The sequence below is a fragment of the Sminthopsis crassicaudata genome, chromosome 1 (genome assembly GCF_048593235.1).
Source record: "Sminthopsis crassicaudata isolate SCR6 chromosome 1, ASM4859323v1, whole genome shotgun sequence".
NCBI classification, from domain to species: domain Eukaryota; kingdom Metazoa; phylum Chordata; class Mammalia; order Dasyuromorphia; family Dasyuridae; genus Sminthopsis; species Sminthopsis crassicaudata.
This window is the reverse complement of record NC_133617.1, coordinates 672,409,897-672,422,688: the sequence shown is the minus strand read 5'-3', so window position 1 is coordinate 672,422,688 and position 12,792 is coordinate 672,409,897. Positions and strand designations below refer to the sequence as shown.

At 38.5% G+C, this 12,792-nt stretch overlaps 1 protein-coding gene across 3 annotated transcripts in view; it reads right to left on the bottom strand.

Moving 5' to 3' along the window:
• MAPKAPK3 (MAPK activated protein kinase 3) overlaps positions 1-12,792 on the bottom strand; it is a 90,432-nt gene that overhangs the window by 19,262 nt on the left and 58,378 nt on the right. For all 3 annotated transcript variants that reach the window (XM_074283354.1, XM_074283353.1, XM_074283355.1), the window contains one exon: positions 2,153-2,292. In XM_074283354.1, coding sequence (XP_074139455.1) covers positions 2,153-2,292 — 140 coding nt within the window. The remainder of the gene's footprint in view (positions 1-2,152; positions 2,293-12,792) is intronic.

Sequence of the window (12,792 nt, the reverse complement as noted above, 5' to 3'; positions counted from 1 at the left end):
CTGAGAGACTTACATAATGCTAAGTAAAGTAAATAAAACGAGAATATTGTCTACAGCAATAACAGGATTATGTGATGATCAACTCTGATGGATGTGGCTCTTTTCAACAGTGAGGTGATCCAGTCCAATTCCAATAAACTTGTAATAGAGAGAGCCATGTGCATTCTCACTATGGGGACTGAATATGGATCACAATATAGTATTTTTACTTACTTGTTGCTGTTTGCTTGATGTTTTTTCTCATTTTTTGATCTGAATTTTTATGCAGCATGATAAATGTAGAAATATATTTAGAAGAATTGCACATATTTAACATATATTGGATTATTTGCTGTCTAGGGAAAGGGGTTGGGGAAAAGGGAGGGAGAAAAATGTGGAACAGAAAGTTTTGCAAGTGTGAATGTTGAAAATTATCTTTACAAATATTTTGAAAATAAAAAGATATTATTCAAAAAATAATATGCTCTAGAATTCTGTCAAAGAATTGAAGCTAAACTGACAAGCCTAAAAGTTTTCTTATTCATTCTTTCTCTTTTTTTGGAAATTATAACATTTGCCCTTTCCAAACTCGCAGTGCCTTTCCCATTTTACACAGCCATTCAGAGATCTTGGAGAACTAATTCAGGGAGATTGGAGGGTACTGTTCCTCAGAGCCCATGATGGGAGACTCCTTAAGACTAGCTAAGTGCTTTCAGATCTTCCTGATCTCATCTCTCTACTTTACCTAGGAATTTCCTTTTTCTAATTCTTTGCCAGACTTGTCTCACTCTGATTTTAAGCACCCTTGACACTATTTTTACAGAGCAATCCCACATGTTTGTATTCATTCTCTGTTTCTGTTACCTGCTCATGTTTTCATCTGTTCTATGTCTGCTTACGATTCAATTTGTTTTATTAATTCCTGTTACATCCAAATTGGTCTTTTTAGAGCTTTTCAATTTCCCCTTCTCTCTTCCTCATTAGAATTTTTTATTATCTTCAGAATTTTATTCTTGAGGGTTTCCCACTCTCCTGGGCTAACTTCTCCTAGAGAATATTAGGCTATTTTTCCTGCCTCTGAACCCTTGGAAATCTGTTCTTCATAAAAATTCAAAAGGCACAAAAATATAAAGTCTTATATGTAGGTCCAAAAAACAGCAATGAGGAAAGTATAATTAAGAGGGCAATTTGGAAAAGATCTGTATTTGTTTTGTTTTTAAGAGGAGTGCAGGTTCAGTAGTGTGACAAAGCAGCCAATAAAACTAATGAAATCTTGGGCTGTATAAAGGCATGTTCAGCTTCCCGGTGACTGTCAATTAAGTACTATGTCCTGGTTGGATCACATTTAGAATTCAGTTCTGGGCACCTAAACCTAGAAAGGACATTGGTAGTAGATGTTCAGAAAAGGATAACCAAAGTAGTGAAGTTCCCTGAATCCATGTCCTATGAGAATTGATTGAAGGAATTGGGGATGTTTAGCCTGGAGAAAACACAGGTGAGGGAGTGATTAAGGGCTTTCAAATGGAAGACAGAGATTAGATTTATTCTCTTTGATCTGAGAGAGCAGAACCAGGAGAAATGGAATAGATCAGACTGCCTTGGGAACTGAGGGGTTAGTTCCCCCTCCTTTGAGGTCTGCAACAGAATTTGGATGAGTTGAGCATTTCTCGATTGTGTTAGAGTTGGTATTTCTTTTGGGCATGGATTTGATTAGATGGCTCCTGGGATACTTTCCAACTGCAGAATTCTGATATTCTACTTAACTCAATTCTATAAGCATTTATTAAATCCCTACCATGTTCCAGGTACTGTGGCTACAAAAAGACCAACTCTACCCTCAAGGAACTTACATTCTAATGAGGAAAAATATATTCATAGCTACAGTTAGATAGAAGAAATGCAGAATAAGTGCAAAATGATGTTGGGGTGTTTGGGGAGAATACTAATGACTGGGGAGATCTAGAGAAGCCTCTATTGCAAGGCTATTCCAGCTCTACCATTTTAGTGTCTGACATTCCTGGGTTCCCATAGCTAGAAAAGTTGATACCCAGGACACATCCTCTCTACCCTTCCTAATGGTTACTCATTCCTTGCCTGCTCTCCTCCCACCCCAGAGGAACCTGACTGGACAGAAGGGGGTGTAAGCTTCAGGGTCAGACCGTAGGGACCTCACCATTCCATGACAATCAGGAGGCACCTCTTATTGTGGTGCATGTTCTCATAGATGTCCACGATGCGCACAATGTGGGGTCCACCTGAGGCCTGCCAGTGATGCTCTACTTCCTGCCGAGCTTTGGGACTGTCATACAGGAGCTAGAAAGAAGAAGAAGAGCACAGAAAGGTTTACACTCAAATATTCACACTGTCCCTGCTGCCTCCCTTCCCCCAGTGCCTCTGCCAGCATTACGACCAACTCTTAAACCACGGACTTCCCAGAGCAACCGCCCCTTGTCCAGAAATTCTGTTTAAATCTGAGCCTCCCAGACTTCAATAAGTTAATATTTGGATTTCACATAGCATTTCTCTGAGATACTCAGTAGGTAGTGCATATCTCTGTTGATATCTTAACTGAACTCCACATATCCCCCAATATTCTGTATATAATAAATATGTGTTGAAGTGAATTTCTTCATTCCTTTCTAGGTTTCACTCCTAATTTCCCTCTACTTTCTCTATAATGTCCCAGAAACTTTTTCGTCCTAGAAGCTCATTTTACCCCTGGACTTTACACAGTGGAAGTACCCCCCATTTCTGAAGCCTTCTCTCTCTCATTGGCTGGTTTCTCTGAGACTCTCCACTTTAAGGACAATACCCCAACTTCATTCTTCTGCAATTTTGCTCATTTTTGAAATCTCAGTGCTGAGCACAATACCTGGGGCAGGGTATCTGGCACTTAATAAAAGCCAGGTTTGATTTGAATTATTTTGGGTTGTTCTTCTATGAAAAAAGAGGACTCCTAATAAAAAATCACAACTCCCTGCATTTATAAGAATCAGACTTGGGGAAGGAAGACATGCATGGATGTGAATCTTTATTCTGATTCACACTGGAAGTATAATCTTGGCCAAGATACTTCATCTGTTTCTGCTTGCGTGAAATGACGTAAACATATTACATACATACATACATGTGAACTTTGATCATTATCATCATTCTGGAACCAAAGCAAATAACGCACCATTTAGTGTCTGACATTCCTGGGTTCCCAAGGCTCTAGAAACATAAAGGCAGAGCTCATAACCAGGGCACTTCCCACCCTTCCCTTCATGATGGCTTCTCACTCCTTGCCTGCCTTCTTCCTGCCTCAGAGGAACCTGGCTAGCTCATAGTTGGTGTGAGCTAGTAAAAATCTGAAGCCAGATTTGAACTCCGGAAGAAGAATCTTTCTGACATCAGGCCTGGCATGTTATCCACTATGAAAATCAGCTGCTCCGGGTTTTGTGAGAAAGGCACTTTTATAAATCTTTTGGTGGTCCATACTGTTTTACATGGGTATCATACATGCACTTGCACATATATACATACATTATGTATGAATTATAATATATAATCATTAATATGCAATATAGAATAGTTATAGTTAAAATGTACTATATAATCATTATAACATATAAATAATATAATAAATAAATGTTATATATAAAACATTATTATACTACCTTGCATGTTTTCCATTACTCTGGGGCCTTATAGCAAGCTTGTGAGGTAATTAGTATGGGTATTATTATCTCCGTTTTACAAAGGAGCCAGAGCAGAGAGAAGTTAAGTGATTTTGCCCAAAGGCATATAGATTCTAAGTATGAGAGCCAAGAATTTGCACTAGTTCTAAAAGCAGAGCTCTGCCGGATGCTTTTAACTTTCTAAAGTGTCTTTAAATCTATCATGTCACTTTATTCTATAAATAAGCAGGGCAGGCACAATTCCCCCCCATTTTACAGATGGAGAAATCAAGGCTACAGCAGATGAGCCCACTGGCCACAGATTATACAACTCACTGGAGTTGTCCAGGCCTCCTGACATCAAGGACCCGGCTCTTCCTACCATACTGTGCCGCTTCCAATTGCATGTTTTGATCTAGCTCGCCTGTGACCGAGGGAATGTATTTGTGAGATTTGGGGACACAAAGCAGAGCTAAATGGATCATACTGAGATCACATCCAAAAGCCTGGCCTCCTGCTGCAACCAAATGAGCCGAGCAGACCCAGAGACACCCGGCCAGTGATTCCCTCCTAGGCCCCAGATGTTACTCTGTGTGATCATCTTGAGAGGTTGAATCTAATAAGATGAATTTAATGGGGATAAAAAGTCCTCACTTGTGTTTAAAGGAAAAAAGAGTCAGCCGAACAAGTGCAAAATGAGGAAGGATGATTAGTTATTCATTTGAAAAGAAAATCTGAGGCTTTTGTTGGATTGCAAGCTCAATCCTAATCAACAGTGATCCACGGCAGCCATAAATACTATTTAATTCTTAGGGTTGTTTTTTTTTTTTTTTAACCTAGCACCGGTGCTAATCATAGGTTATTAGAGACATAGATAGTTAGAAGGAAAAGGACCTGAGAGACCACCTAGTCTAACCCCTTCACTTTCTCACCCTGAAGGGGGTGATTTGATTAAAGTCACATGGAGTTGGTGGATAAACTAGGAAAGACTAGAAGGCTCTTTTCAGTTCAGATTATTTCATTCATGGAAAATAGAATCTATTTTCTAATGGTTATGATCTCAAGCTAGAATGATCTCATCATCAAAGCCATGTTCAAATATAATTCTTTATCTCAGAGGAAAGTGAAGGTATGGAGAAAGACCTGATTTATAGGGGAAGTGATTCTAGGCAGAAGTAGAAACAATTATCAACCGAGGTACCTACCATCTCCAAAGCACTGACCTATAATCTGGGTTTAGGATTAGGGCAACCACTTTAATATAGACTTAAAAAAACTACATAACTGGTTTATCTTCTGAACTGCAGAGAGAATTCTGCTCACTGAGTCTCAGTACCCATTGCAGTGTGCCAGACAAGAAACACTGAGACATCTAGGATTCTTGTTTGCCCAAGCATTGAAGAGCAAGGAGGCAGCCATGAGACCCTGGTCGGAGAAGTCATTTATCAGAGAGGGATGTTTATCTCTCCTATTGGTGGTGACTCATTTCTCCCAGAATATGAGAGGCGCTTCCTAGCCCCAAGAAGCCTCTTGTGATTGGTTGCTGATTACTGATTGCCAGAAAACAGACCTGGAACAGATGTTATCCCTCCATTCCCAGACTGGTTTCGTGAGGGAGGATCTCCATACCACAGCAGTAATGAAAGAAGAAAAATTTGTATTTCTAATGCCTTTATAGTTTGCAAAGAGTTTTCATCACAATGCTTCCATGAGTTTGATAGAAAAGGTAATATCTCCCTTACCTATGGGGAAACTGAGGCACAAAAAGAAGAGGTTATTTACCCAAACTTATGTGCCTAGGAGTGGTAGAGGTAGGACTAGCTAGATCTCCTTATTTGGCACGATAATGCAGATGCCCTTCTTCCCTCAGACAGGCCAGGGGAATCCCCATCTTTGAGCTCTTGCTCACTTCTCCCCCTTTTTTTATTGCCTTGCTCCTTCCTGTCCATTTATTCATTTCTCATACTTGAAGAAGTTCCATTTCCTCCATGAAATCTTCCTCTAATTTGCAATCTCTTCCTTATCTTAACTGTTCCAGCATTTTTATTCTACCATCAAGTTTAGGCTGTTTCCTATTAGAACCAGGAAGAACCCTGAATCACTGACTTAACTGGATCTGTATTGTAAAGAGGGGAAGGGATTTGTCCAAATTGTGACCTGATTTTGGGAGCTCTGTGATGAATTCCCAATACTATATTTTCTTATCCTCTGTTTCCATGCATTTATGAATCACTTATTATGTGCCATGCACTATAGCAAGGAGTAGGAATGCGACTATAAGCAGAAAGAAAGATAGTTTCTGCCTTCATGGAACTTAAATTAACAAGAGTTCTGTCTCTCAACTAGATTGTAAAGGTATTCTTTAAGAGCAAGGGACAGGAATGGAAAAATCACCAAATTCCCAGGCATAAAAGCTGGGATGGAGAGCTGCCTGAAACATTTTCTAGCCATGTGACAGCTGTAAGTCACTTCAAATCTTAAGAGTTATTATGTGGGAAGTGCTTTGTAAATTTTCAAATATTATGGAAATGTAAACTGTTCCTGGTAGATATCTCTATATCTCCCAGAACCACATCGGATGGTGGTATTGAAGATATTATAATTTCTCAATAAATGTTGCTTAGATTCACTGATTCCAAGCAAGAAGTCAGAAAGAGGTCAAGTTTCCCAAAGTTTCTTCCCTAGAACTGTTCACCACCAATTGTTGCATCAGTGGCTTGATCTGTATACTGGCTGTGGTTATAAATCATGATTGACAGCCACTGGGAAATCATGATGGTGGCCTGTGCTTCTGATTTCAATACACAGCTCCTTCTGTTTATACCACCAGTATTCTATGATGTGTTTTTCTATTACAAATAGAATTTGGATTATTTTCATCTTGAAATTACACATCTTCCCATCCCAGCCTAAAATGATGAGAGCTCCTTCCTGATTGGAAGCCATCCATAGGTTTGGGCTTTTGTCCCTCACTTTATCCCCATAGAATCAGGAACCCTGGGAAAGACCCACTAGCTTCATTGAATTTTGTTTCCCATGATAGATAAGGCACATGATATCACAATTGGTCCGATCAACTAAGTGGCACAATGGATAGGATGCTGGGCCTCAAATCAAGAAAACTCATCTTCTTGAGTCCAAATATTGCTTCATATATTTACTGGCTGTTTGACCCTAGGCTTGTCACTTAACTCTATTTGTCTCAGTTTGCTCATCTGTAAAATGACCCGGAGGAGAAAATGTCAAATCACTGCCATATCTTTGCCAAGAAAACTCCAAATGGAGTCAGAAATGATTGAAATGACTAAACAAGAACAACAAATGCCTCATTTCTCCTCTGGATAATGAAATCATTGCCCACTGCCAACCCCTGTCCTCCAGGTTCTGAAGCCATTCTGCAAAGAGGCATTCCTATACTCAAGGAACAGATTGTATTACAATTTTACTGCATTGGTCAATGTCCATAGCAATACTTACAGAAAAGGGGGGGAAAGGCATAATGTGATCTGGGAAATAAGTTGTAAAGAACAAAATAAAATATGACAATCAGTAACATTTCAGAATTAATTCCAGACAAGGACTAATCAAACTGAGATATTACCACATTATTTTAACTGCATAAATAATTCCCCTTCTAAATGAAAAAATGGCCCATGCAAAAGAGAGGTTCTAAAAATTACATAAATCTTCATGTTGGAAGTTAGAAACCATTAACATAACTTCACCTTGCCTAATATTCTAGAATATTAGTATTTGATTATTGTGAGGAATCTTGTTTTTATTAGTGAGAAGTTTCCTTCACCAATGCATATTGTAGCCTGATATCCAAGTGGCCTCCATGAATCACTGAGATCAAATAAACTTGTCCCTGATGGCTTACTGTAGAGCAATGGGTTACATCATTCCCTTGAGCCACTGCAAGCTCATCCTCAAAGTCTTTCTAGCTTGTGAGACCTGCCTGAATTTTTCATTCTACCAGCAGATCCTTTGTTTAGCGCTTTTTTTTCCCTGAGGCAATTGAGATTAAGTGACTTGCCCAGGGTCACACAGGTAGGAAGTGTTAAGTGTCTGAGACCAGATTTGAACTCAGGTCCTCCTGACTTCAAGGCTGATGCTCTATCCACTGCACCACCCAGCTGCTCCATACCAGCAGATCCTTAAATAATCCAGGTTCACCTCCATGCCATGATGAGGTACCTAGAGAACACTCTAACCTTGGAGAGACTTTGGTAGGATAAATGCTGATTAAAATTACCTGTGAAAATTGAAAATTCTGGTGTGATTCTAGATAAATAGGGAAGAATAAAAGGCAATGTGAAAAGACTTCACAGGATCAGGTTAACTAGACTGAAGAAGAGTGTTATCTATCATATTATATATATATATATGCATATGTGTCCCCCAATAGAATGTTGGCTGTTTTAGGAACAAGGATTGTTTCATTTTTATTTTGTGTGCCTAGTGTCTAGCACAGTACTTGGCACATGGTAGAGACTTAATGTCTGGTCTTTGATGGTGATGGATATGATTTTGAAATGGATTTCCATAATGACTTACTAATTTGAGTTTGAGGAGCTTATGAATACCTGGTTGCAAAGAGAGAACAAAAGGATCACTTTTAATTATCCTTTGTCCCTAGAAAACACTGTATCCTAGATAAGTGCCTCTTAGATGAAGCATTTAACTAAAAGTCCCATCATTAGCCTTTTAATCAATGATTGCTTTGAGAAGTGACTACAATTTCCCTATGGGAGAGTTAAAGTTGTCAATAGTATTTTTTTAAAAGTCTATCATTCTGTAGCTGAATTGAGAACCCAGGCTGGTTCTTGGGTTAAACTTCAAGTTTATTTAAAGATTTGAATACAGACCCACAAGAGAGGAGGGGGTATGTAGCCAACTATAGAGGACCAAAGCTCTACCATAATTAGCACTGTCAGAGTGCAGAGAGGCAAAGGGATGTATTTTTAGAAAGTTCTATTGAGCTTTCCAGATTTATAATCAATCAATAACCAATTCTCTCTTCACAAAGTGCTTCCTTTTTATCAAGTCCTTTTTTAACAAAGAATTTAGGCGATAGCCCTACCATTACAGAGTTCTGGAGAATGGTCCGTAGGTGGCTGCCATTTTTTTGTGTGATGGAATTTGAAGAACACTCTCCTGGTATCAGTGACTGTGGTTTTTATGATGATAAGGAAGCAATTCCAGGAAAGCACCAGTAAATGCCTGCTCAGATAGTTAAATATGTGGGCAATGATTCATTGGCTCATTATTTATAGCCTCCTGAAAGTGGCTGAGTTCTTTTCCAAAAATCTCCCACTTCAGCTTCTAAATAATTATGGTGCTCTGTTCTCAGCACTGACAAGAGTGGAGCCGCCACATTTGCACTGCCTCACCTAGCCCTGGATTTACTGAGGCAATGGCACTTAAAGAAATGAAATCAGGAAGTGGGGGTTGCACTGGCCAAATGTGGGAGAAACCTGCTGGTTTCCAAAGCTGGAGGCAGCACAATTTAAAGGCACTTGGGGGTTGCTTTTTTTTTTAATCTCCAAAAGAGGAAAATTCTAAGAGAATGAAAAAGAGGGGAAAGGGACAATTCCAAATGAGTTATGGTATTATTACTTCCCCCCAAAAAAAGATCTTTATAAAAAAATTTCAAAAGCAGATGTCCATTTTTTCATCTCTATAAAATCTTTATAAGAATAGTCTACACATGTACAAGGGCTTTCCTTGATGAAAACATGAAGAAACAGGAAAGCTCATGAAGATGATTTTTTTAATAGTAGATTCCATCTTCAGAGTAACATAGCTAATTGAAATACATGGAGAACACTAAATTGCACTGGAGAATCTAATATCTATCTCACATCACACATTAATTAGGAAAAATACACACTTTTAAAGGCTTTTCTTAAACGAAGTATCTCTCCATGTATACATAAAATACATATGATGCCATGAGACTAGCTCTGTTGGAAATAGCTCTGTCCAGTGATCTCCTGAGTATCACGTAAAGCATAACAAGGAGATATAAGCTTCACCAAAGTCTTCAGGTCATAGAGGAGATCTTATACCAAATCCAAATAATTGAATTTTCTGGTGATGAAAAGATATTTATAGAAGCACTTGTTTGTAGAGCATATTGTCCTGATTATACTAAGCTCCCAGCACACTATAGGGTTTCTTCAGCAACAGCCATGGTTGTTGAAAGAAGTGATCTAATAATACACATTGGAAAAACAAAGTAGATAAAGCATATCTTATTAACTCACAGGATAGATATGTAGAGTATATACTAGACACATACATGTAGATATGTGTGCATGTATACATACATAAAAAATAAAGATACACATATACATACATATTCATATATGTGTGTGTGTGTGTGTGTGTGTGTATAAAATTCTTCAGCATAGGGAACTCCCAGGGAGAAATTCTTTCTGTCAGTACATATCAGTTACTGTCCTGAATCTTAGACTCTTGAAGAATTGCCTTGGGAATACTGAGAATGCCTTGCCCAGGATTATATAGCCACAATATGTCAGAAGCTACAGTAGAATTCATGTCTTCCTAACTTTGGAGCTAGCCTTTTGTCCGTGCTTCTTTTGATATATATTATATCATACACATATATGGATACTTTATGCATAAAGATACATATATCTATAAATACATACATATAATATCACAGATAGCATAGGTAAATCATGAGCTCAATCCAGAATAGCCTAGAAAGAGGCAAGAGAACTAGACTGCATTTAAGAAACTGTCCAACACTTTCAATTACCCTAAACCATTTGCTGACACAAAATTAAATGACAACATTCCCCTGGAGATTTTATTTGGCTACAAATCACAAGACACTATGATTTCTGAAGACAACCTTGCAAGTGATCCAATAATAGTGTAAAGACACACAATGAAGAGTAAGCAGGCTATGACAATGTCTTATGGAAAAGCAACATAAAAGAGACCATCAGGGTAATTTATGAATGGAAAAGTAGGTCCTCAAGTCATGTAGGAAGAGTGAAAAGCAACCGACTAGGCTCTGTAAGTGCTGGACTGATAGCCACAAAATCTAAGAAGATGTAGAGGAGTTTCAATGGTAACTGATAGATAGACTGTTCACATAGCTAAGGTCATGGATCCAATGAAGTACTCTGCAAAAGGGAGATTCGGAATAGCAGCCTCTTGGGATATATGAGAAAAAAAAATAGTGGGGAAATGTCAGTGTAGAGAAGGAGAAGGAGTTGGTAAGAGCCATCTAGAAGTTATGCCCAAAGAGGAGGAATGGGACAGTGAAAGGCAGAAAGTAGGGACATGGAAGGAGTATGCGGGATGTGGACACCAGAAAATATAGTCTCTGGTTAACAACTTAAGCATCATGATCACATGACTCCAGATACCAGAAGAGCATTGCCTTATTAAATGGCTTTAAAATATGAAGTTATCACACTGGAATAAGAGACCTTTCTATTCTTATCTCTACTTACCTCTATTACATAATATATATATATATATATATACACATATATGTAATATGTATATATATATATATTATATAATAGATATATTCATATATATATTTCTATTCTTACCTCTACTCACTACTTGCAATGACCTAAGCCTCAATCTATCCCCAACAATTACATTGGAAATAAAAATTAATCAATTGATGAATTTTTCCTGAGTCTTTACTACATGCCCAGTTTTGTGCCAGGTATTATAGAGGACAAAGAGGTAGCAGGAGAAACAGGCTCTACTCTTGCAGAAGTCATAGACAAGTTAGGAAGAAAAGAATCCCTCACAAAATATCAGAAAAGGGCAATGAATGCTGCGAGGCAATGTGTCGAAATGTGGATGGTGAGTTAGACTCAGACCCAGGACTAGCCAAGTTCATACACATCAGGTGGTGTTTTGTTTTCCTTTGTCTTTCAATATTGGTTCATGGATGTCTGGACTCATTTAGCTGATAGATAGGCCATGTCCCCTCCCTTGAGTTGGGAGACACAGAGAAGAAGAAAGGCCTAAAGAGGAAAATGAGAGGCAGTCATGACTGCCTTAGGAGAAAAATAATTCAGTAGCCATCATGCTCAGTCATTCATTGCACACATATTCCATGGATAAGGGTGACTTCTGGTATTTGCTAGAGTCAAATGCTAACTAGGCAGTGAATACAGTTATAGAATCATGTAAACAGTATGTAATTGTGTGGCACACAGTTAAACCCTTTCAAGAAATACTTATTAAATGCCTTATTTGAATATTAAATTATTAAATGGGTTCAGAACTTTGTTCTGAGGACTCTGAGGAGAGTTACATTTTAAATAAGCTACCATTACCCTCACAGAACAATAAAGCAGTTTGGAAAAAATAAATATAAAAGCATAAATATAATAATAATAAAATAATAAATAAAAGCCCTAAATTCAGAGTAGGATAAGAGTTAGATGGGATAAGAAAAAAGGGAGAGGCCAGAATGAGCTACAGTTCTTAGTCCCTAAGAGGATCACAACAAAAGACCAGTCAACCTATGTCATGTCTGAAGACTCCTTAAAATTGTGGGTTAGATCTATAACTAGCACAGTAGATCAGAGCTTTGTCAGGTAGATGAGACAGGCCTTCCCTACTGCTCTTTAACCAATTCTAAAACAAACATTTCCAGTAGTGACTGTCAGCTTCCAGCCTCAAACCTGGACTCTCGATGTCCTGTGTTGCCCTATGGTATCCTGCTATTAGTATGAAGGTATAGTTCAGACTCTGAGAAATAGGAAGCCCCCTCCCCACACAACAAAACATATGGTTGGACTATCTTAGGATCACCAATCTTTGAACTCTCTCTCTACACCTGAAGTTCATTACAGGGTGAAGTAAAAGGAGGTCTCAAAGTCAGAGCATTTTTAAGTCCATCTGAAGTCTTCTATTGAAACTTAGGCTACCCTGACAAGCTGAGAGCAGTAACCTGGGGGCAATATGGTACTGAGAAGAGTAAATAAGGTTCATCACCCGAACTACAAGTGAGGGTCAAGGAAACATGAGACATACACAGAATAAGAAAGGAGCACAGAATGTTTGTTTAGTAAAGGGTTACTTAGAACCATCTCGCCCCCCACCCTGCTCCCCAGCCCATGAGGAGCTGCTGGTGAGCTTCAGT